This window comes from Takifugu rubripes, chromosome 16 (genome assembly GCF_901000725.2).
Source record: "Takifugu rubripes chromosome 16, fTakRub1.2, whole genome shotgun sequence".
NCBI classification, from domain to species: domain Eukaryota; kingdom Metazoa; phylum Chordata; class Actinopteri; order Tetraodontiformes; family Tetraodontidae; genus Takifugu; species Takifugu rubripes.
The window spans coordinates 1790765-1815115 of record NC_042300.1 but is presented as its reverse complement, the minus strand read 5'-3'; the positions used below and the strand labels follow the sequence as shown (position 1 = coordinate 1815115).

The following is a 24351-nucleotide window of genomic DNA, read 5'->3' as shown; positions in this document are numbered from 1 at the left end:
TAAATATCTATATGATAAGACAGAGACCTTCGCAGTTTGGCCTTCATTCCTGACCTAATGATGTGTTACACAGAGGTCAAGGTTAGGATCCCTCCCCAGACACGCCCCTGTGGGGGCCTGGTAGGAGCAGGCGGTGCCGGGACCAAAGCAGCGTGAGCGGCTGCAGTCGTGTGAAAGATCATCTCAGTAGTAAAACGGGGGGTCAGAAAGAGGAAACAGATGGTTGAGTCAAACATTTCGACACCTAAAGTCTTTCCTGTTATCGGCCTGAGAGGACCGCAGCAGAGGAGTCTGCGCCATGATCCGCGCAAACAGAGCCGCAGGTAGGTCCGTTTCCCACGGTTCCGCGCGGAGGCAGCTGCGGGACAAACGCGCCTTTTGCACCGTGTTGCGGGACCATGCGTGTCTCTGTTGTTGTTCCCGTCTCAGATGATGAAGGCAGACATTTAGTTCCACACGCAAAGGATCCAGGTGCTCACGGTTTGCTCCTAAACACTGTTCGGGAACAGTGCTGAGGGTGTGTGTGAAGGTGATGGCGCAACACTGCAGATGGCGCTGCTGCGCTGATACTCCCCCACAAGAAATTCAAACGCAGTTTTATTTTTTACGTTACAGCAGAAAACACAGCGAAAAAGCTTTTACTCTGAAAGGACTCTGCTGGGACACTTGACCTCTGGAATATCTGCACATGTGGAGCTCTGCCAGGGTGGCCCCCTGGGCCTCTGGAGCAAGTCTTGCTGGTCCAGCTCTCTTCCTTTTCAGAGGTTCTTGGGAGCCTCCAGTGCAGCAGAAGTGGTTTTGGGCCATCTCCTGTCCTGTCTCTGACCCCTAGAAGCACTTTGCTGATCTAAAACTTGCTGACTGTACTTCATATTAATCGCATACCACATTTTGAAGGTCCTCGTTATCTTACAGTTAAATTATTGTGCTTTTTGACTGTTATATTCCTTCCTAAGAGAAACAGCTACTCATAAACCCAGAAGCACATCTGTATTCTAAACCAATAGCACAATAAATACAATTTTCTCTCTAAGTGCTCAACAAAAATCCCTCTTCTGTGTTTTCTTCAGTTCATCCAGCTTCATTTATACTGAATCCATGAGTCTGTCCCTCCTCCCGAGGGAAAATGATCCTGAAATGTCATGTAAGCAGACCTCAGCTGGTTGAGACGGTACAAATAAACAAGGCAGAGCATATTGTGACATTTTATTAGTCCACAGTTCAACATGTGGAAGCTTCTATCAGGCCTGAATATTTGTGTTCCAGCAGTGTGACCTTTGAATCCTGCCAGGCAAACACGGGCGCCGTTTCTCTCCTTTCGGTTTCTCTTATTTTGAAACTTTGGAGTCGACAGTATGACCACATCAGCTCTGCACTTGGTTTTCCTCTGGTGGAACCTCCAGGTGAGCTTTTTCTCCTTCTACAATCAGAATAATGACAACTGAGAGGAGAGTTCATTTTGGATAAATGTCCAACTGAAGTGACTTTCAGATTTCAGGTCCAAAGCATGTGCTGGAAACAGGGCAACCAAAGCCGGCCGGCCTGTTTTTAACATCAGCATGAATAAAGATGGATGACAGTTATGCTAAGCTAATGAGTTAGTCACCTTTAGAATTGCAAAATTAATTTAACTTTATCTTTATTTATATAGCGTCTGTTACACTATATAGCGTCTGTTACACTGCCTGACCCCCAACAAGCAAGTGGCAAGGAAAAACTCCCCTTTAACAGGAAGAAACCTCCCCTTTAACAGGAAGAAACCTTTAGCAGGATCACCATCTACCCCAAATCTTATCAAATGTCTTCAGATCTTAACTTCTTTCAGCCTTCATTTCATGATGTAAAATGTGACCTTTCACCCTGCAGGTGTCCACATGCTACCCATCATGCACTTTGTCTGGTCTCATTGCCAATTGCGCCTTCAAAAACCACTCCTGGGTTCCCCTCTTGCCTCCCAACATCACCCGCCTCTTTCTCAACACGAACCGCATCGGGGAGATCAACAGAACCTCCCTCAGGCTGTACCAGGAGTTGGAGAAGCTGGATCTGGGGCATCAGCAGGTGCCACTGGTCATACGGAGCAACGCCTTCCTCCGGCAGAGGAAGCTGCAAGTCCTGGTGCTCGGGTACAACAGAGGCCTTCAGCTGGAGCCCAGAGCCTTTGCAGGGCTCTTCAGGCTCCAGCAGCTCTTCTTGGATTATTGCGGTTTAACAGAATCTGTACTGGCAGAAAGCTACCTGGCGCCACTCCTGTCTCTACAAGAGCTGGACCTCTATGGTAATCAGATATCAACACTGCGTCCGGGGCTGTTCTTCTCACAACTCACTTATTTTACTGAGCTGAATCTGGACTTAAACCCCATTGAAAGACTGTGTGAGAGCGATCTGGTGGGTTTCCAAGGGAAGTCCTTTCACCGCCTCAGTCTCAACTCAGCTCATTTATACAAAATGAACGACGCCACCTTTGACTGGGAGCAGTGTGGGAACCCCTTCAGATGGATGGCTTTCAGAACGCTGGACCTATCCAGCACTGGCTTCAACTTGAACACGCTGCGTCGGTTTCTCAAAGCGATCGAGGGTACTTTGATTAATCATCTCATAATCTCCAGCAACATGGGCAAAGGCTTTTCACACAACAACCTGCCAGATCCCGACGAGGACACATTTGAAGGCCTTGTCAGCAGCGGGATTCATACCATGGACCTGTCGAGAAATTGGATATATGTTCTGAAGAGTGCCGTGTTCCGACCTCTGAGGAACGTGGTGATTCTGGATGTCTCTAGAAACAAAGTCAGCCAGATTCAGACGAGCGCCTTCAACGGGCTCCAGGGTCATTTACGCCTGCTCAACCTGTCTTTCAACCTGCTGGGAGAGATCTACGCGGATACATTCGGAAGCCTGTCGGAGCTCAGGGTGTTGGATCTGTCTTACAACCACATTGGCGCACTGGGTTCCAAAGCCTTCAGTGGCCTTCCTGAACTACGAGGATTATACCTGACAGGGAACTCGCTCCGGAAGCTCGGCTCTCCCGCATCTTTACCAAAGTTAGAGTTCCTACTGTTGGGGGACAACAAGTTGGACTCTCTGTACAGTGTCATGGACCTGGCTGCGAACAGCACCTACATGGACGTCAGAGACAACAGACTGAACAACTTGGAGGATGTCTACATGCTTATAACTGATTTTCATCGTCTTGAGACTTTAATGTTTGGCGGGAACTTGATCAAGTGGTGCACCCTGAATCGGAAATGGGCAGTCCCCATTAATGGCACCTTGAAAGTGTTGGATGTCCACGACAGCTCCCTGCAGAAGGTCTGGATGGAGGGAAAGTGCCTCGATTTGTTCGATCACCTCTGCAATCTGCGCGGTCTGAATTTAAGCTTTAACTCCCTGGAAAGTCTCCCACAGGGAATTTTCGCCGGCCTGAGCTCGGTCCATGAGATCGACCTCTCCTTCAACGCTTTAACGTATCTGCAGTCGGACGTCTTTCCCACCAGTCTGGCCATTCTCCACATTTTGGGGAACTTCCTGGCATCCCCGGACCCTGGGATTTTCCAAACGCTGATCCTCCTCGACCTCGAAGGAAATCGCTTCCACTGCGACTGCCATCTGCAGGCCTTCCTGGGGTGGCTCAACGCCACCAATGTGACCCACCTGAGCCCAGTGGCGGAGTACAGATGTGCGTTTCCAGCAGCTCTCCAGAACCTGCCCCTGCTGAATTACTCCAGGACCGTTGAAGCCTGCGAGGTAGATGATGAGGAATCCACCCGCGGACTCAGGTTTGCGCTCTTCGTCTTCACAGCTGGCCTTGTCATCACAGCCGTCCTCTGTGGGGCCGCGTACGCGCGTCTCCGAGGGCGCATTTTTGTTGCCTATAAAAAGATCGTGAGAAAGGTTCTGGACGCCCCCAAACCACCGGCGATCACGGACGAGCAGCCGTACGACGTCTTCCTGTGCTTCAGCAGCAAAGACTACAGGTGGGTGGAGGCTGCTGTGCTGAAGAAGCTGGACAGCCAGCTGTCGGACAACACCTTCCGCTGCTGTTTGGAGGCCAGAGACTTCCTGCCCGGCGAGGACCATCTCTCCAACATCAGAGACGCCATCTGGGGCAGCCGCAAGACTTTGTGTGTCGTGTCTAAGGAGTTCCTGAAAGGTGCAGCGATTGGTTTGCTGTCAGATTGCAGAATGAGTCCTATTAACTGATATTAGCAACCACAGCAGCAACATTAAATGTTGTATTTATTTCTTCACACTTTAGGTGATGGATTAATCATCTAATCGTAGTAATTGTTCCTCTCTTCAGATGGCTGGTGTTTGGAGGCATTCTCACTGGCTCAAGGTCGCATGTTGGAGGAGCTGACCAATATTCTGGTTATGGTGGTGGTTGGAAAAGTGCGTTTTCCATTTTCATTCCCTCAGTCGTTGTCTTAATTTTTATTAGCTACTCACATTTAAACCGAAATCGATTAAAGCTTCTTTCCGGAAATAAAACCCCAAAACGCCAGAAAACCAGTTTCCATCCGCTGGATCAGTTAACTGTAAACCACTACTCACCTCTCGCCACTAGGTGTCAGGCTTTCCGCATCTCAATGCGTTTCTTAAGGTTCTTCTTGTGCACATCTCGCCTGTAGGTGGCGCACTATCAACTGATGAGGTGTAACGCAGTCAGGGTGTTTGTCCAGAAGCGACAGTACCTGACTTGGCCGGAGGATCCTCAGGACCTGGACTGGTTCTATGAGCGGCTTGTCTCGCTGCTGCTCAAAGACACGAAAGTGAAAACGTTTGCCGAGGACAAAGAGGAGGCTGTCGCTCAGAACACAGAGAGCATCCAGCTTCAGGGCATCAGAGCGCCGCAACTCTGAGCGAGAGCTGCTCAACTCCATCAGCCGGTGACACGTAAGAGACATAATTGTCATTTTCTCGCACAAGTTGTCACAAAGAAAATGATTCTTGGATCATGTGAAAGATAACTGACTGAAAAAACCAAAACAAACTTCCATGAAGTGGAGATGTGAAATATTTCAGCTTTCATATGTCCTAAATTGGTGTCACAGACTGGTGGACTCTCTCCTGCAGCAGCTTTGCTCAGCGTCCTGCCTGCTGGACTGGAAGATGACAGAGGTCAGCGCTGACTGAAAACAGGAAGCTACTGGGCAGAGGAACAGCTTCCGTCCTGTTGGCCCCGCCGCCAGCGTCCTCCTGGTCTTTATGAGCCAGCTGTTGTGAACATTAGAGCCGGTCTGCAGGCTCCTTCATCTTATACACTGTGGACAGTCCATTAATCTGGACACATTTGTCTGCCCTCCCTCCACCACATGCTTCTTATACACCAGTCCGACTGTCCTGGTGCGGCCGGTGGGCACATGTTAAAGAGATTATCGGCTAATTAAAAATCTATTTATCTTCAAAACCACTTTTTAACTAGTAAAAAAAAAAATATATATATATATATATATATATGCCATACAAATTGTAAATAAACTATTTTCCTTTCCTCTCACTTGGAATTTGACTTTTATTTTCCGTTCCCACTAAAAATATTTAGTACCTTTTTAGATGTGCAGCTTTTCTAGTTTAATATACAGCAGCCTGGATACTAGATGCTGTTTTATATTCAGTACATTTATAGCCAGAAAATGAACCCAGAACCTTCAATGTTTTGGTTCCTCAACTCGTCTGTGACATGATTATTTTTTTAATATGAGGCACTAGAATGGACATCCATCTGTCCATCAACACCAACAAGAAAATGACATTTATGGCTAAAGTGAACCTGTGAAGCTATCACGCTACAGCAGAAAGCTTTGGTGTGTTCGGTTGACTTCACTACTTTGTTCCCCCGAAAAAAGATGGGCTTGATGTTAAAAAAAAGAAGAAACCCTGTCTTACTTCCATAAATCTGAAGTCCAGCGCCTCAGCTAAAATCTAATTTGAAAAGTGGAAGCAAATGTTTGCCTTGTAAACAAGCGGTGCAGCTCGGCAGCGTCTTCAGTTATTTCAAGTCAGCAAAGGTACACAAGCTGTGGAGTTTCTCCATCACGGGGAAATGTAATAAAGCCCCCCCCCAGGCCAGAGCTAATATTTGACCTCTTTTTAGGTAAATATAATTACAGGGATGCTCAAGCAAGTCTGAGGAGAAGAAGAGAGGTGTGGGGGTTCCCTGACAGTGAAGGAGGAGGTCGGAGGTCAACACACGCTGAGCTGGGAGCCAAAAATAGGAAGGTTCCTTCCTCACATGAAGCATCAAGCGAGTCCTCTGTGCCAGCGTCTCTGGCGTCATGTGTTTTTAAGGGTTTGTTTGTTTGTGGCAGTTTGTTCTGGGGTTTAGGAGGTGTGACGGGGACAAGGGGGGAGAGAAAGAGCAAAGCATGATGGGACTTTTCCTCCCATTAGCCTGTCTGCGGTGAAATGTTTTCAGAGCAGAGGAGTCAGCCCTCTGTTTGCGCCACAGAAACTTCATGTGTGATACATTCAGTAGTGGAGAAGCCAAGATGTGGATTATGTTTGGTAGTCGGTCTGTCCACCGTCTGCTCGACCACGAAGACGACAAACGAGGCAGCTGCCCTAACAAAGTGGGGTTAAATTTACTGTGGTGACAGTCAAAGTGCCCCAGTTAAGGTCCTCGAGCAGCAGAAATAGCAGCAATTTATCATGCAACTTTCCCAAGTTGGGATAAAAACCAAGGATTTGACCAGAAAAGTCAGAAGTCACTATTATAGTGGGCCGAGGCGGCGTGGCGTGGCGTGGCTGACGCCGACAGACCGACCAAAACAACACCCGAGCTCTGCACAACTGGGAACAAACTCTACAAACTACACGGTCATTTAATCCACTGTTATTGCAAACACAATAGCTGCAGCTGCTTTAAAGCATCAGCCGCTTCGCCACTCATTAAACACGTCCGTCGGTCGCTGCCGCGCGTCAGTGCACGGTCGGCCATGTTTAGAAGGAAAGGAAACAGAATCTAAGCTCATTTAAAACAACAGGAAGGCAACCAGTTAAAAAAGAGGACATTTTAATCATGTGGTGGTGAGCCGAACACGTGGAGAATTGATCACGCTTCAAAATGTGGCACGTTGGCGCTGATGAGGCTGCTGGGGATTCAGCCCAGCACAGGGGTTAAGTAGTCCCACTCCGATACCTTCAATTTAAGGTGAAAGCACTTTTAATGGCACCAAAATTACATACGTTCAATGCACGTTTCACTGTAAAAATCAAACACAATGTGGCTCACAAAGCCTGGGGGACGACAGGTGGACAAGATATTCTGTATCTCCATGCTCTTTTCTGAGGCACTTGGTCAACAAAGGCCTTTCTTGAGTGCACAGGTGACGTGTTGCTTCTTTTTTCTGGACATCAGGTGCTTGATGTGGACAAAAAACTCTTCCTAAAATGTGACTTCTCAACACAGGCTCTCAGGTGAGTGGGTGGTGTTTATTGCAATAGGAGGCACGCTGGTGTCGCTTTTTGGCACGTTAAACTCTGAAGTGGAGCTGCATTTCATTTTCAACGTCCTGTTGTAACAGTAGAGTCTCTTTGGCGAGGCGCACAACGCCCGCTCTCTTTTGGGGCTCTGCCGACACGGACGGAGGCTTTCCTCCGGTGTGAGGGGAACGCTGGCCAGCTTCTCCTGGCTGCCGGGGGTCTGAGCGTCCCCCTGCGTTGCTGTCTGTGTGGTGGCGGGTGCTGGGGTACCTCCGGAACAAGGCTCACTGTCTTTTGCCGTCTGTCTTTCGACACCGGCTGATTGAGCTGCGCCTGACGTGGGGGAGGGGTGTTGAGTCTGGGGTCGTTTCGGGGATGGGGGCTTGAGGTTTTGACTCCCGTCTGGGCTTGAGCGGCCCGTGTCGTGTCTCTGACAGTCCGCTGCTCCCGCGATGGCTGAGGAGGGGCTTCTGTCCGGGCTCTGAGCTGTGAATCTGGGTTCTCCGGATGAACCAGCCTGCTGGCTCGCAGTGTGGGCGCAGTAATTCCTGAGATGGCAGCTGTGGGGGGCTCCTTGCCTTGGAGTCGCAAGTCTTCCCTGGGAGTGGTGGTGGTGGGAATGGGCAGGGGAGCAGTGGACATAGTGCATGTGGCAGTCCATGTGGGTGTACACTGGGTCCAGATTTGTAGTTAGCACGGCTGCCTTTTGTTTATTTGTGGTGTTTGTCGATCGGGGGAAGAGCTGCGGAGTGTCAGGGTCCCGTGGGGTCGGAGCACAGGGGTGGGGGGCCCAGTCTTGATGCAGGTGAGGAGGCGGCGGGTCCCCACACGTACAGTTGGTGGTTTGAGGAGACCGGCAGCGCAGTGGCGGGCCGAGCGGGACCATAACGCCATTGTCCGTGCTGTTTCTGCCGGCCTCAGGTTTGCTCTTACCTTGGGGGCTGGAATAAGAGCCCATGTGGTGGAGAGAAGAGATCCCATTACAGGGCTGGCTGCACGCCTCCTGCTCTTCCTTGGGTTTATCCTCAATTTTCTGATCGGAGGCCAGCGGCTCTAATTCATAATGCTCCGCCTCACCCCCCCCTCCGTAGGAGCCCTTTCCTTGAGAGGACGGGCCTGCTGGTGTAACCTCAGAGAAGACCTGACACTGCAGCTGTTTGGGCAGCGGGATCTGGCCACAGTTGCCCTGGGGCCCCAGACAACGACACATGCACTGAAAGAAGAAGGTGGCGAAGGCCCAGCTGATGCACATGATCAGCATCATGAAGGTGCCCAGCTGAGTGTAGGCCAACACGGTTGAGGGCATCATCATGGCGCCCGCAACGAAGGTGGTCAGCGCTGCCATGGCGATGGCAGAGCCCATGCGGCTGAGAGAGAAAATGACCTTTCCTTCACGGTCGGGCTCCGGAGCAAGTCGGTAGGCCACGCCATAGTGGACGGCAAAGTCCACCGACAATCCTACCGCCACCGAAATGGTGACGGACTCCAAAACATTCATCTCCCAGCCGAGGAGCACCAAGGACCCCACAGTGACAAATATGGTTCCTGCGATTGACAGAATGGCGTAGAGGCTGATGATGACGTTCCAGGTGGTTAACAGCATGACACTGAATGCCACCGCCACTGACAGTGCCATGGCAACCAGGGTACCACCAGACAAACTGTCCTGAAGGTCATAAAACTCCAGGCTGCTGATGAACCAGCCGTGACTGAGGCCGGCGGGGGCATGTCGCAACTCCTCTGTGATCCAGGCATCCACCTGCAACAGCGACAACCATTAATCTCACAAAACGTACCGCAGCAGAAGCAGCGTGCAAGCACGTGACAGGCCCTACTTCACTGTAGAACTGGAACATCTTCTCATAAGCCAGCGTGAAGAGATAAGTACTCTGGAACTCCAACACTATAGCTCTGATGGTGTCGTTGATGTCAAATCGAGGTCCGGGGGTGCGGCTGACCAGGTGGTAGGTCGTACTCCGGTCCAGCTCCATGATGGCTCTCTTAATGCACAGCTCGAAGACATCCTGCTTGTAGGGGAAGGTGGACTGGCTGCAGCAGGGGTAGACGGACGCCTCCTCACAGTCCTGGTTCTCCATCCACTGTTGAAATTGTGAGGATGAAACAGGTGACAGGTGCACTTATAGATGCAGAAGGTTCATGTTCATACTGTTCACAATCCTACTCAGAAACAAAACCACATCATAAACCATGTTACTGGAACAGGTGGGACCACAACAGGTTACACCCCCACGGGTCTGGATGGCAGTTATTCAGTCAAACATCTGCTCTCCACAGCGTTCAATGGTCCACATGAGACAGCATCTACAGGTATTTGACGTGGATCTGTAACAGTTGCAATACTGACCTGTTTGAAGGTCTCAATGAAGCAGCTGGTGAAATCCTGCTCCTCTGACTGGAAGACAAAACTCTGGTTTCTCAGCTTCTGGCAAAAGTTGAGGATCCACAGCTGAGCTGCTGGGCTGGCGATGTTGAAACTGCTGTCCAGCATCAGCTTCCCCTTGTTTTTTGGATTCAGGGGGTCTCCATTGTCCACGGGCATCACGCCCCAGATGATGGTGATGGGCATGTGCAGCTCCTCGCCGTGATGGAACCTCTCGAACATGAACAGCTTCTTGAATTCTGCATCGTAGCGCTCGAAGGGGTGAGAGGATCGGAACACCTGGAACTCCGCCAACTCCAGAGAGGGAAGCTTCATCTTTGGGTTGATGCAGACCACGTAGGCCCCACCCACAGTGATGGCAAGAAACCAGAGGAGCCAAAGGTAGCGCAGTTTGATGACGATGCAGGGAAGCACCTTCTCGAAGAAAATCCTCGATGTTTCCGAGAGTGCGAACAGGCATTTGCTCACCTTCTGGCAAAGACCAGCCAAAAAGGTGCAGGCACAGTAACCTCGCTCCTGGTGTGGCGGCTTGGAGCAGGGCAACAGATTAGGGAGGTAGCGTTCATGTAGCACCACTACAGCCGGGAGCCACGTCACCATCAGAATGTAGTTCACCAATATGGCCGTGCCGGCGTAGACGCCAAAACAGCGAATGGCGGTGATGTTGCTGACATAGTTGGCATAAAAAGCGGCAGCGGTGGTGAAGCTGGTTACAAACATGGACAACGCAGCGTGCTGAAGGGACACGCCCACCGTCTCCGACAGCTCAGCGTGAGGCTTGTCAAACTTGGTGTAATTCCAAACGTCGCAGAGCACGAAGGCGTCGTCGGCGCCGATGCCGACCACGATGATGAGGGCTGTGAGATTCATGAAGGGGAAGAACTCGAAGTTGAAGACCATTCGGTAGAGAAAGTAAGAGACAATCAGCGAGCTGATGATGGCTATTATTGTCATGAGGGTGATAAAAACAGAGCGCGTGTACACACACATGACCAGCAGGACGATCATTATGGCAATGGCAGGGTACACAGTGTCTGTGAGGAGGTAGTCCTGAAACAGATCGTGCTTGATGCCAAACTCGATCCCCGTCACCGTGGTGACGCCGTCGGAGGAGTTCCAGTTCTCGAAATTATCCAGATAAATGTTCATCATGGATTTCCCTTTCTCTGTGGGCGAGAAGAGCATGCTATGTTTGAGCACGGGTGGAGGAGATTCCAGGCTCTTTGGACTCAGGAAGTCTTTGTCCACCAGGAAGTGGAGGATCTGATAGACGGCGTTGTACTTGGTGCACTTTCTGGGCACATTAGCGCACTTAAGTTGGTCTTTGCGTCTCAGGGTCATGTCCCAGCAGTCGGGGCCCAGGGTGCCGTTGTGGTAGTATTTAGCACATGAGCGCAGAATCTTGAGGATGTGCGACACATCCCGCTCGGTGATCTTCTGACAGGATGACCTGTTGGTCAGCACGGCAACGTAGTTCCCGATTGTCCAGCTGGGACAGCAGGAAGCGTCACTGGTGCGCTGACAAAGACTCCAGTAGTCACGGTGGGAACGCACCTGAGAAGGGAGCAACACCAGAACAACATCACTAACCCATCGGGTCACACATCGCCTTACGCTCTCCGGCCAACATACCCTGCTGTTGTCCAGGTTGCACATAGATTTAATGGCCTGAATGCTCCAAAGGTTCTTCCCTTCGGCCGACGTGAACACCAGCCTGGAGTACCTTTGTCCTGCATAACGGCAGAGGCTTTATTACTTGGACGGCAAACACAGCCACGACTGCTTCCTTGTCGCTCTCCATTTTGCATTTTGGGGATCATTTCTCCAGAAAAAGGTTTTACCTGGAACGTCACAAAAGAACTCTTTACTGAAGTCCCACTCGGCCTGCCGTTTGTCCCGGTCATGATGGTCCTCGGGCCACCTGGGCTCTTGGTGACTGCGGGACAGCCAAATGTTATAAGTATTAGCATCAATCAAAAGTGAATGTGTTTATTTTGTCACACTCGACGGCAGCGGTGGAAAACTCCTAATTCTTTTTAACACTATGTGTAACTTTTGCTGAACTGGAACATTGATCATGTTGGGAAAACTGAGTCATTACAATTTGCTAAATCCTGTAAAGGCGGGAGGCTTAAAATGGGACAGAGTTCAGCAGCGTCATCCAAGAAGGAACAATGAATGACTGTTGCCCTACGTATAAAGGGAGAAATGTCTCCGGCTCTACAGCCGAAATCTTGACATGATCCAAAGTGAAGGAAGCAGACCTTGATGCTTAATAATGGCCGAAGCCGCAGTAATCACTGTTGCCCCTAAAACAGACGAATGGCTCGTACAACTAGCATACTGGTATCATTAGGATAATAATCATAATCGCAGCTCTGATTGAACTGGGTCCAGCCAGGATGTGGGGGTGGGCGGTGGTGATGGCAGTGTTGGGGCAACATGGTTCTGGCATTTGTATGTTATGTGTTTGTGACGCAGAGATGATGTGTAAGGCGGTGCAGAGTAATCAGGGAGGATTTTAAAGACAGATAAGATGAGGCAGCTGACAGCTCACACTAGGAACCTCGGTGCAGAATTACATGTGAGGATGGACGAGCAGAGTGAGACAGAATGGAGAACGACGACAGAGAGGCTGCAGCTAAAATAAGTCCTTTTCTAATCACTGACTGCAATCTTGACAAATTCTAACCACGACCACATGAATAAACGATGAAAGGATGACTGAGCTGGGACACAGCTGCTATTGTTGCATGGATATGGTAATAAGACCATGACGCAACAGGAAAAAGGTGAATTTAATGATATATGCTTGTTGTGATATGAGGGAGAAAACAGGCCTTAACAATGAGAAATATCCAGACAGACACACAGAGGAGTGAACTGGCGCTGACAGTCGGGCCTCGTGCACCGACACAGTTCTACATCGTTCCCCTTTTCTTTCAAGAGGCGATTCAGGCACGTCAGCGGGCCCATTGGCAGCATCGTTCAAAGCCTCTGCTTCCCACTCTGTCATCAAGGTTACCCCCTCCACTGCCCCCCAACTCCTCAGTGACGCAAATGTTAGACCACAACACAGCTTGTTGTGGAGAGACGTTACTGCAGTAGTCACCTTCATGTGATTTGAAGATGGAAATGTGTGTCTTTGAGATTTTTAGAGGTGTTGAACCATTTGTTCAGTATCCTCCAATTAGCTGCTCACTACAGTGATGCCGTAAGAATGAAAAAGTACGTTCGGTAGGATAATAGGTGAGTGTAAAGTACTTTTTGGCCTGCTCATCTGCATATTTGAAGGGGTAGTTGGCCAGTGTTGCTTTGTAGCCTGTGTTTTTCAACATGTTGTTCCACGTGACCAGTCGCTGACCAATGGCTGTTCCCCGAGGCTCAAAACCCTTTTGGGAAGGAAGAAAGCAACAATGAGCGGAACAAGTTGTCATAAGGAAAGGGAGAAAAAGCAGCTTCTGTTTGAAAGCATGAACTGAAATCAATAGAAGCCCTAAAGAAGATTGTTGTGTTTCCTGTCAGAGGCAGCCACATCACACACCATTCTTTCAATATCTGTTATTGTGACAGTTATGCAGCAGAAAAGGCAACGAGGGTCGGTACTCACCCTGAGTGGGTCTGAGAAGTCAGGCAGGTCAGGTACCAGGATGCCTACCAGCGCACACACCACAATCAGCACGGTGCACACCCCCAGGACCACCACGGGCCAGTCAGCTATCAGCTCTGCATAGCTGGAAACATCAATTGATTATCTAATTAATTTTACTGTGATGACAGTTAATGTTGCCACTAAGGTACAAATGTGTTGTTTTCCTAATTAAGAAAGGCCCAGTTTAATGTCACTGGTCTCTGTGGAAGCTCACTAGTTTTACCACATGCAACATTCAAACTGGCTTTGAAATAGAAGCTGACATTTACACCAAATAAGACGTTCAGGTGACTGACAGGAGCCTAAATGTGATTCTTTCAATCAGAGTTACATCGAGCAGACGGAAAGGGGGAAAATCCAGACAAGAGAAAGAGATGGAAACTGTACTTTGGCTTTACTTCAGGAATTAACGTGTTTAGTAACAGATTTAGTTGGTGTCTCTGGTCTTTTTTTCCATCCCAAGCAAACCCCATGAACACTAAATCTTTCTGAAAGCGCTGAAGAGCCTCCGTCCTCTATTAAATGGTCTTGAGGATTAGGTCTGAGACAGGAGAGTTATGAAGAGCTGAGCAGCTCCAGGAGAAGCCAGGTACAGGAGGAAAATGGAGAAAGAGACACCCAGCTCCCGGTGATAGCTCTCATGACTCACTACAGAGGAATGGACGTAAAGATGGAGGGATGGCGGAAATAAAGGAGGGCCAGGAGACTGAGGAGCAGCCTTCAAATCCAGAGCATCAACACAGCAGTGTCTCTGGCAGGCCTTACCTTCTGGGGAAGCGAAAGGGCCTTGTGTGGCTGAAAAACAAAAAGGGAAAGATAAATCAGGTTTTTATTTTGAAGTCAAAGCAACATCATGTCCACAAGAGATAGAGGTTTTTCAGAGAGGATGTCTTTCATTTAGTCTTTCACAGTTTTCCTCACAGCAGCAGCTACAGCAACAGCCGCAGCACCAGCCACAGCAGCTACAGCAGCAGCAGCTACAACAGCAGCAGCAGAAGTAGCAGCAGTTATAGCAACAGCTAACGTGGCAGCAACAGCTGCTACAGCCACAGCAGCAGTAGCAGCTACAGCACCAGCCACAGCAGCAGCAGCAGCAGCTACAACAGCAGTAGCAGCTATAGCAACAGCTAAAGTGGCTGCAACAGCAGCTCCAGCAGCGGTAGCAGCTAGAGCAGCAGCTACAGCAGCAGCAGCAGCAGCAGCAGCTACAGCAGCAGCAGCTACAGCAGCAGTAGCAACAGCAGCAGTAGCAGCAGCAGCAGCAGCAGCAGCTACAGCAGCAGTAGCAGCTACAGCAGCAGCTAGAGCAGCAGCAGCAGCAGCAGCAGCAGCAGCAGCAGCTACAGCAGCAGCAGCTACAGCAGCAAAGAACCAATGCCATCAGAGACGTCAGAGGCACTTTAGCGTAAACCTGTCACAGCTTTTTATTCTCTAAATAATCAAAAATCAATCCCCAAAAAGCTAGAAAGGCCTTCAGATCTTTTCTCAATCATTTAAACGTGCTCTTTGGATTCTGAGACGACTGATGCACGCTGATGCTATCTGCATTTCTCGTCAGCTCCTCCTGAGAACAGCGGGGGGTGGGGGGGAGAGGCGGAAACGGTAAAATCAGATAAGGCCACCTGATCGCATCCATCCTGGGGCAGCAGGAGATGGACGATAATGGACTGCTCCATTTTAGGGAAGGGAGTGACAAAGTGGCAGCATGTGTGGGGATACTTTCACATCTGCAAAGGTATTTGGAACCATTTGGATCTGGTTCAGAAGACGTTTCTTTAATGCAGCTACACTTGCTGGCTGTGCTGGGGAGCAGCGGTGAAGCTAACGTTTTAGTCGCTTAGCCCTTCGGGCTAATTTCATGGGGCCGGGGGTCGTTAGTGCTCGTCTCCACTGCAGGAACCTCTACCGAACAGCTTTTTACAGGAACTTTTACGGGGCCTAAGCAAGTTTGAGATCAATCCGTGGAGACACGGCCACGGAGAGGGACGAGTTCCTGTCAATGAGCCACTTGAAGCATTATGAACATCATAAAGGTGCTTTGATTAGGTACTGTGATTCAACCCTAACCTGATTTCAAACACCAAGCGGCCCCTACCATATTCTCTGCACACAAAATGACAAGATTTAATGCCAAGGTTGAGCACAGCCATTTTCAACCTTCTCCTTTTAGACATGGCTTGATTATAGTATTAGGTGCTGTAGCCCGTTTTAAACCATCAAAAAAACCCATTCCCATCCTCTGCTTTAACTGGTCACCAGGATACAGTTTACAATGCGTGTGCAGTTTTTTCCAGCACACTGATGTTATTGTGCTTTCTTCTGCAGACTGAAGGACACAGACGGGGCCTAAAATGGAGGAGATGACTTATTGGAAATAGTTGGAATGAAGTCATAAATGCGCTTTCAGGCAAATCTATTTATCTACTGAAGGCCTGTTTTGAATTTCAGTCTGCACAGCTTCAGTTTGAGTCCTTTACAGCCAGTTGGAAAGATGAGAAGCATACCTGGACCGGCTGTTTGGCCCAAGAATTTCAAAAGATAATGAGGAGCTCGATCAAGAATCCATCAACCCGGCAGCAGCAATTTGACTCATTGTCTTTTAACTCTGTTGAACTTTCTGTTGCTGTAGAAATGAACTCGAGATTTTTCTATTTATGTTCTCCCTCCTGTTCAAAACACAACACATCTTTAAACGTGCACCTCGAGCTGAATCTGGTGGGACAGTGTTTTCATCTGTGGTTAACTAGTCAAGGTGTTGCTTGATGCTAGCAGAGGCTCTAAATCCAGCAGGATGACAGCTCGCCATGTCATCTTGTGTGTTGGACTTGTCCGTCTCCTCGCTCCCTCTTGGTCTTTCCACCGCTTCTCTTTTCCTTCCCGCTCCCCACGGCCCTGAGTAACCTTTGCCATGTTGTTCTATTTACCAGAGGGAGAGTGGTTCTGGATCACTGGGCTAATTAATAAGGTAAACACAGACCGCCGGCCGCTCACTCAGCGCTGCGCTGACAGAGCAGGGAAACAGAGAAGCAGCTGGGGAGCCAGAGCGTGGAGGCCAACTGTGGAGCTGCTCCCGGGGCACGCGCGCGCCGCCACGTCCTCCTGCCGAGGTTTAACACCAGCCTTCGGCAGGACGGAGATCCGCAGCCGAGCAAAGATCCATGTTCCTCAGTGCCTCCATATGTGTCAATGAGTGTGCAGGAGCATCTGAGTGCATGTCAGGGAGCAGAGTGCATGTACATTATGGTTCAAAGGCACGGCGGCGGCCATGCTGCTGGCGGTGGGGGTTTAACTGTCAACAGATGACTGGGTAAACATGAACGAGACCTTCAAGTTGGAACATGAGCGATTAGAGTCAACGTCAGTGCGCCGCGGCCTTGATTAGTGTCTCACAATTAGAGGCTGACGCTCGCTGCCTAAGAGGTCTGGGGGACCAGTGCTCCTATCATCGTGCCACTGGTTAAGCAGAACCAGTGGCACTGGGCAGCTCTACAGGGTTATTAATGCAATACCGTGTGTGGCATCAGAACATGCTGGAATAATAACGTTCCGTTAAACTCTCCACATTTCCCAAATGTAACCGTGCACGTCACAAGGACACAATATAAACCACTCAAATAACACCGCTCCACTACACTTTTCAGATTGAAAATAAGCAGCATGCTTAAGGCTTGTTTGTGGCTTATTTTTCCCATTCCCATAACAACGCACATTTCCGATGGTTTTTAATAACGATTAATCCTCAGCATCTCTGTGATTCATCCGATTACACAGTTGAATCAGTTAAAAGGTCAGATGTAACCACCCACCCAGATCAGACCGTGCTGCATATCAAACGCTCTGGTGATGACTGTTATTTATTCTAAAGCATTCCAACATGAGGAATACGCTGGGAGATAAGAAGGAGCAGGAAAAGCAGATATTCTCCTGTCAATGTGGTGTTATTCACAGGCCATGGTGTTTCTGACTGGCCTCCAATAAACACTGCAGCAGGCCTGTGCTGTTTAAACAGGGTTTAAACGGAGTTCAGCCCGGGACACTGCTTTTATCACTTGCGAGAAACCAGAAGGTCCGTTTCCGAGCAGCAGCAGGAGCCATGTGTGGAGCCGCGTTGCAGCAATCAGGGCCCTCATCAATTAGGTGATCAGAAAATCCTCCAACTGTGTTTCCAATCAACTGATTTCATTTCTGCTCACAACAAACCTCAAACTCCAGGAACAGTTGGAATTCAGCAGCGGGAACAGGGTCTCTGGTTAGTTCCAGCTTAGTTCCTGCTAGTTTGTGCTGAACAGTGATGATACCCTTTTAATTATTAATGAGATTTGTTTATGACATCCAATTGGAACTACAGGTAAAAAATTAACCCCAATAAACCACATGGACGATGAAGTTTACCTCAAGGCTACAAACATTTCTGTTAATCTCTACAGTCTGAAAAGCCTAAACCCAAACAAAGAGGGTCGGTAGCTTCAGTTAGACTGCTGATCACTTCCACCAGGTTTGGAGAGAAGCTGCCAAGAGGGTCTTTTTCACACCGCTCACACGCCGTCTGTTCCACGCTGCCTTTCGCGCTGGTTTCAATCTCTGTTTTTTTTTTTCAGAGCAGAAACCAGGAGCAGAGCAGGACAGGAGCAGAACAGGAGCAGAGCTGGAGCAGAATAGGAGCAGAACAGGAGCAGAGAGGGAGCAGAGCGGGAGCAGAACAGGAGCAGAGCAGGAGCAGAGAGGGAGCAGAGCGGGAGCAGAACAGGAGCAGAGCAGGAGCAGAGCGGGAGCAGAGAGAGAGCAGAGAGGGAACAGAGCGGGAGCAGAACAGGAGCAGTGAGGGAGCAGAACAGGAGCAGAACAGGAGCAGAGAGGGAGCAGAACAGGAGCAGAACAGGAGCAGAGCAGGAGCAGAGAGAGAGCAGAACAGGAGCAGAACAGGAGCAGAGAGAGAGCAGAGCGGGAGCAGAGAGGGAGCAGATCAGGAGCAGAGCTCTTTGGGCTGTGAAAAATGTGAGCTCTACATGCACAGCTCTACGTGCACAGCTCTACGTGCAGCCATTCCTTTGGCTTGTACACAGAATCACCATATGAAGCAGGGATGTGACCCAGGTGGACGGAGTCGTTGGCAGCTACACGACTGTTAAACTTATCCAAATCCGTGTCGATGGATCGGCCACGTGACACGAAGGAGCTGAAATCTATGTGCACGGCTGCATTTTTAGAGTTTAAACACGGTGGAAATTTAAGAGTGAATAAACTGCAGGCACAAAATTAGCACGAGCTGTTAAACGCCAAACTGAATGGCAACCACGTGCTTCCTGTACACAAAGCCAGGCGATTCTCCATCACAATACTGACGTGCACAATATGCTCGTGGGCTACATATCGAAGCCACAGGGAAAGTGGGAGATGAGCACAAAGATGCAGCAAATCTGGCAATTTCTGCTGGAGATTTGTGCTGTTGGTTCCTTGTGTTCCTTCTGAAGCTACTGCAGCCACAAAGACCTAGAAGAGATAAGAGTCTAAATGTTCAGTGGCAACCAGATGTAACAGCCACGCTGACAGAGCCAGAGTTGTTTCATCATTACAAAACTGCAACATGGAAGATCTCAAGCACTCCTGGACCTTAGCCTGGAAAATCCTTGAAGCTTCATTGATTTTCAGTATATAGGTAGATGCCATGAACTTATTTAGCAGCACCAAAAGCCTGCAGCCCACCTCTTATCACATTACAGATACCAGCAGTCTTTCTTTCTGAGGAGTAATTCTTGTTACTGATGCAATTTTAATAGAATAACAGCGAAGTGCGTGTTGGACGTTCATCTTTCTAAGTTCAGGCGCCCGTTATCGTCTCTTCTCCCTCCTCTAATGGATCTCCTGGCTCTGTGGGGACCTGAAAAGATTCTTACACCGTGAGTGTGAAAGCTTCTTCTTCTAAGGGTCAAAGCAGGTGATTGATGGTCCTCCCCTCAAGGGAAGAAAAACTCTTTTGACCTGCCTCTTGTTGGTCTGGTGTAGAGGTATGCATGAGGTCAAAATGCTGTTTAACACACAAAACTCAGCCTGGGGCCCTTTAAAACAGATGTCCTTGTGTGACAGCCTGAATGTTGACGTCTCTGCTCTGATTTGAGAAGCATTTAAAACATCCCCAGTGTCCGTGCTGATCCATTCCCTCTCATTTACAGGCATTTCAATCTTTCTATACCATTAGTCATTTATTCAGAAATATCTCAAATATACTCAAAAAGACGGAACATAATAAACAGTAGCATTACGACCAAAAAGGCAACACAGCAGTCGACCTGACTTCAACCAGACTCCCCAAAGCTGAGCTAACGCTTGTTATTCTTGATAATGTGCAAAGCCTTGTCGAGCTAACACCCCGAAGGACAGAACAGTGGGATCGTTTTCAGATGAAGCCAAGCTGGTTGAGGCCCGCAGCTGTCCAACAGAGCAAGGGATGCAAACTGAGTCCAGGGAGAAGGTCCAGACAAAAAGAAATATTTGGAATCTGAAATAAATAAAAAAAAACATGCTTGGGAACCACTGAATCATGGAGACGTGCACCACACGGCTCAAAGAAAAGCCTCTAACCGATCTTGCTGATCGACAGTAGCTAAACTATACTGCTGAATGCCTGTTCGCTTTGGAGTCGTCATCTTCTCAAACAGTTTTTCCACACGTGACAACCAAACCACCTGGCGGCTACGAATACTGCAAAATTCTGCCGTGCTCCAGATAATAAAAGCTGACCTTTCCTGAGCTGGTGTTAAAGGGAGTGGGAGTCAGGAATTCATCGTATCTGACAAGGCATGAATCTAAACCCAACTTGTGGTTGCCATAAACAACAAGAGCTGTTGCAAAAGGCATCTCGAAAGAGCCGAAGCATTTATCTCCAGGAAAGAAGTGCAGGTTAGGTTGTTGACCCTTAGGGAGGTGTTTGGTGGCCCTGCAGGAGCGTCCCTTTATGTAGAAGCAGTTAACTGGAGCTCAGGTGCCCTGGAGCTGCAACAGAGGCCGAATAAAGCTCATTCGCTGCTGACACAGCTCCCATTTAGGTATGGATCTCCCACTAGTGTGTTCAAGCCGAACTTCAGATTAACTCCTGTGGGCCGCATACTCGGAGCTCCGCGTCTGGATCCACAGTTGAGTACAAATGCTTTTTTTCCTCAAAACACTGGGCCTTTAGCACACATTAGGCCAATCATTCAAACGGCCACCGTGCCGGTGAAAGGGGGTCGTGCATTTACCCCAGGCGTGAGACGCCGAGGTTTCCACCGAAAGGCTTAAAAGCTGTTGACACACACTGCACTGCCAAACTGCAAACATTCCGAGGACACACAATCTTACACACACATAAAATGAGAGAGGAAAGACGCAGACACAGACCAACCACAATGCGAGGCTGGGTCTTTCAAGGATTCCCCGAGCCCTTTTGTCTCTGCATCGACACATCACCTCATAGATGTGGAAAAAAAAACTCCTTGACTGAGTGAATTCAGCTTCTTCCTTCACAAAGAGGCACTTTGCTGAGTCATCTGAGCTTCTACTTTAGCAAAAGGTTTATTTGCTAAATGGCTCAACACGTGAAGGAGTCAAAATAGAGTCATTTGAACACCAAGTAGCGCTAATCCTGGCGCCTGGGTTAAAATGTGTGAAATCCAGGAGTATAAAAGGCCTGTGTTGTGAAACCTGTATCAAATATGGCCTCCTAAAAGAGCTAATGTACAAGATATTAGCATGGGGGACCCGGGCAGACTGAATCCTACTCCTGAAAAGCTGCCAAACTTTAGCAGCCTTCAGCACAGGGGGAGATGTTGAGTCTGGGTTAAGGGCAAATCTATAAAACTAAGACGGGTATAAGGAATTCCCTTATTTCTCATTTTAATCTCTGCCCCACACACAGATGTCTGTACAGGAAAAACGGGGGTTTGTCTCTGTAATTACACCCCGAACCAGACAGAGCTGCTTGGTAAATAAGAGACGCACATGTCCCGCGACACATCTGCTCCCCATTCTGATGTGAAGCAAGAGACGGGCGAGGGAGGGACCAATAAACAGGGTGGAAGACATGAAGAATGCAGGAGTGATAACAGACCGAGAGGAAAGACGCAGACCCACAAATACATGCACAGTTGGTGTTTGGCCTCTGCCTGCCACCCAGGGTTGGCTATGTGCACGCTGTGTTTGCTCGTCCACACTGGGAGCCTGTGGCTGCACAAACCTTCCCTTTCAAAACACCACCCACAACGGCGCTCGCGCTAAATGAGAATTACCAGTGCAGCTCCGGCATCGTCCCGGCGAGGAAAATTCCACATCGAGACGTTTAGAGGAAATAAGATTTCACTCAAATCAGATTCCACAAAACGACCTGCTACCACGAACAGGATGGGACACGAGTAGATTATTCCTTGGCAAGCCCTTTTGGAGGTGATGGTAAATATAGGATTGTGTAAAGTCTGACGTGTGGTTTCCACAGGTGGAAGGGAAAGAAATGAACGAGGGACTTCAGGAAAGTCAACAAAGGAGCTAAACGCTGATGTTCTATTTCCACTGCATCTGTGTTTCTGCACAGATATGAAGAAATCCTCCACTCTTTCCTTAAATGTTCCCATCCTAAACACAAACACTGGCTGTAGGTAGCATATTCTTTTCTACCTTCTACCCCCCCCAGACCTGGAAATGCTACTGAAGAATATGACAGACCCCCATTTGGAGACAACTGGTGATAAAATAGCTTTCCCGCATGGTCCATAACAGCTGTAACCATCTCCTACTGCATTCTTGGTCTAACATGATACCTTAACATGGATGTTGCTTTACCACATATAGGGGCATAGGGAGGGGGGTTGTGAGGGCCTGGAAAATTTGAATGAACTGTTCCCGGGCCCCTGGGACTAGTTTTGGGATTTAATCAATAAAACGTACATTATATGACACAAAAGAGCAAAGCTGGAGTCACAGCAGTTCCCACATACCTGATTCCAGGCGTCTGGTTTTGAAGGTGATCCTGCCAGCGCTGATGGTGATGGTGGTGCTGGAGACAGAGAGGGGCCATCGGGTGGGATGGATGGCTCTGGTGGTGAGCATACGTGCAGGTGGAGAGGCAGCAGGGGGGGGCAGAAGCGCTACTGTGGTGTGGGATGCATCCAGACCTGGGGCCAGTGCTTGGGCACTCCTGCTGGCCACAAGGACAAGCCAGGGTGGAGCGGAGGTGACAGTGCTGGCAGCACAGTCCCGGAGGAGAGGCGGAGGACGGGGAGAGGGTAGACGGGACTTGGCATTTGGTAAGCCGTTGGGAGTCTGTGATGGTTGCTGGGGAGGAAATGGCAGTGGAGGGAGAGGGGAGATTCCTCAAAGAGCCGTTCTGCTTGACCACGCTGCCGTTCAGGCTTTGGTTGGACCTGTTTGTCTTCCGGATGCCGTGCAACCTCTGCGGCTTCTGTTGAACCGTACAGACGGTGAGGTTGAGGTCGGCGTCTGGAGTCAGCATTAGAGGGTCCTGGCCATCGCTGGCTGGTGTGCTGGCGTTGGCACTGGTTAGATGATGGTGGCCTCCATTGCTGTGGGCCAGGGGGTCGCCACTAGCATCACTCAGTGCCATGGTCCTCACCCGGCAGGCGTGGCAGCGACACCGTCACTCCGCTGAGAAACAGAGGAAAGAGAGAAGCTTATGCTCCATTAATCCGCAGGTAAAGCAAGCTGATCTGGACATCCAAAAATGAGGTTGCCTTTTTCGATTTGGTGGACTCTTGTTCACTTTACACACATTTCTAAGGAGTAGTAGAGACTATCCACTTCACAACACTTATTTTGTCTCTTTTATAGAAAGAAATGAATAATGTCATGATAGCATAACGAGGAACACACTGATCCAGTCCAATGACTAACATTAAAAAAACCCAAAACTTGAGATGCAAAAGCATCGACCCGAGTAAACCAGCTAAGCTTCGTCAATACCAGAGTGTTTCCAACAGATGTCGACTTGACTGACACATCAGCAAAGCCCAACATGTGTGTGTTTTACCACGACAAATGTGGCTTCAATACTGTCGGACATAAATAACCTATGAAAGCTTCTTCTTTAGCCAGTGCTGTCAAGTTTGGACCTTACTGAGCTGAAGACGACAGCGGAGAAAAGGAGACAAACGGTTATTTGTAATTAGAAAAGGTTAGATGTTCTGATCTCCGCGGTAGATGAGAGTCAGATCAGAGCTCAAATACTTGGCACCAGAAATGTGTCACCACCTTCCATTTACAGTAAAACACAGACCGTTTCAAATCAGTGTGATTTATGGAGCACGAATCAAATCTGGCTTAAAAGCTGTTTGTATTACACAAGCATGGGACACCAGTGCATGAACACTTAATGACTGCATGCAACAGCATGAGAAAAAACAGACGGTTCATGTTATGCTCGAGTTTCAGCACCTATATGAGCTCCAGCTTAAATGACGACAGCCGCCAGAGATCACACAGTGGAACTGTGATTCCTGAGAGGCATTTTAACAAAGGGAAAGAAACGGCGTGTCTGCAGCCTTGTGCAATGACATGCTTCACACACTTCAAAGGTGATTGATTTGTGTGTTGCAGGTAACAGCAGTGGGCCGTGTGACTGGAGCGGAGCCCAAACTGGAACCATGTGCTGAGGAGAAAGAGGCCTGACAGGAGCCATGATGAAATACTTGGAAATGAATACTATAATGTGTGTGTGTGTGTGTGTGTGTGTGTGTGTGTGTGTGTGTGTGTGTGTGTGTGTGTGACTCATTTATGACAAAAACTCTCTGTAAATGTCATTTTTCCTCATACATTTTTCTCCTATAACACCCATTTTACAAATAAAGAAATTTTAATTTTAATTAAAACCTTAAGAACAGAAGAAAACACA

At 48.9% G+C, this 24351-nt stretch overlaps 2 protein-coding genes across 10 annotated transcripts in view; one reads left to right on the top strand and one right to left on the bottom strand.

Annotated features, from left to right (window-relative positions):
- Positions 1 to 107: 107 nt before the first annotated feature.
- LOC101066893 (toll-like receptor 5) lies at positions 108 to 5437 on the top strand. 6 transcript variants are annotated; one of them, XM_011611738.2, is made up of 7 exons: positions 108 to 323; positions 1071 to 1144; positions 1292 to 1403; positions 1867 to 4153; positions 4304 to 4392; positions 4632 to 4896; positions 5055 to 5437. In XM_011611738.2, exons 3-6 carry the CDS (start codon positions 1356 to 1358, stop codon positions 4860 to 4862), a joined length of 2655 nt encoding a protein of 884 aa, XP_011610040.2. In that variant the 5' UTR covers positions 108 to 323; positions 1071 to 1144; positions 1292 to 1355; the 3' UTR covers positions 4863 to 4896; positions 5055 to 5437. The 6 variants fall into 6 exon arrangements, with proteins under 6 accessions (XP_011610040.2, XP_011610039.2, XP_029705315.1 ...); XM_011611737.2 differs by having other exon boundaries at positions 1270 to 1403; XM_029849455.1 differs by having other exon boundaries at positions 1267 to 1403.
- Positions 5438 to 7138: 1701 nt separating this feature from the next.
- LOC101066666 (protein dispatched homolog 1) overlaps positions 7139 to 24351 on the bottom strand; it is a 134757-nt gene continuing 117544 nt past the window's right edge. For all 4 annotated transcript variants that reach the window (XM_011611733.2, XM_029849451.1, XM_029849453.1 and 1 more), the window contains 9 exons: positions 22442 to 23108; positions 14244 to 14273; positions 13437 to 13560; positions 13091 to 13218; positions 11668 to 11762; positions 11459 to 11556; positions 9791 to 11380; positions 9261 to 9524; positions 7139 to 9184 (listed from right to left, as the gene is read on the bottom strand). In XM_011611733.2, coding sequence (XP_011610035.2) covers positions 7403 to 9184; positions 9261 to 9524; positions 9791 to 11380; positions 11459 to 11556; positions 11668 to 11762; positions 13091 to 13218; positions 13437 to 13560; positions 14244 to 14273; positions 22442 to 23067 — 4737 coding nt within the window. In that variant the 5' untranslated portion in view covers positions 23068 to 23108 and the 3' untranslated portion in view covers positions 7139 to 7402. The remainder of the gene's footprint in view (positions 9185 to 9260; positions 9525 to 9790; positions 11381 to 11458; positions 11557 to 11667; positions 11763 to 13090; positions 13219 to 13436; positions 13561 to 14243; positions 14274 to 22441; positions 23109 to 24351) is intronic.

Coding starts and splice junctions, on each gene's coding strand:
- LOC101066893 (XM_011611738.2), top strand. CDS start 1,356: ATGACCACATCAGCTCTGCACTTGGTTTTCCTCTGGTGGAACCTCCAG. Junction 1,404..1,866: donor TCCTCTGGTGGAACCTCCAG/GTGAGCTTTTTC, acceptor TTCACCCTGCAG/GTGTCCACATGCTACCCATC. Junction 4,393..4,631: donor TTATGGTGGTGGTTGGAAAA/GTGCGTTTTCCA, acceptor TCTCGCCTGTAG/GTGGCGCACTATCAACTGAT.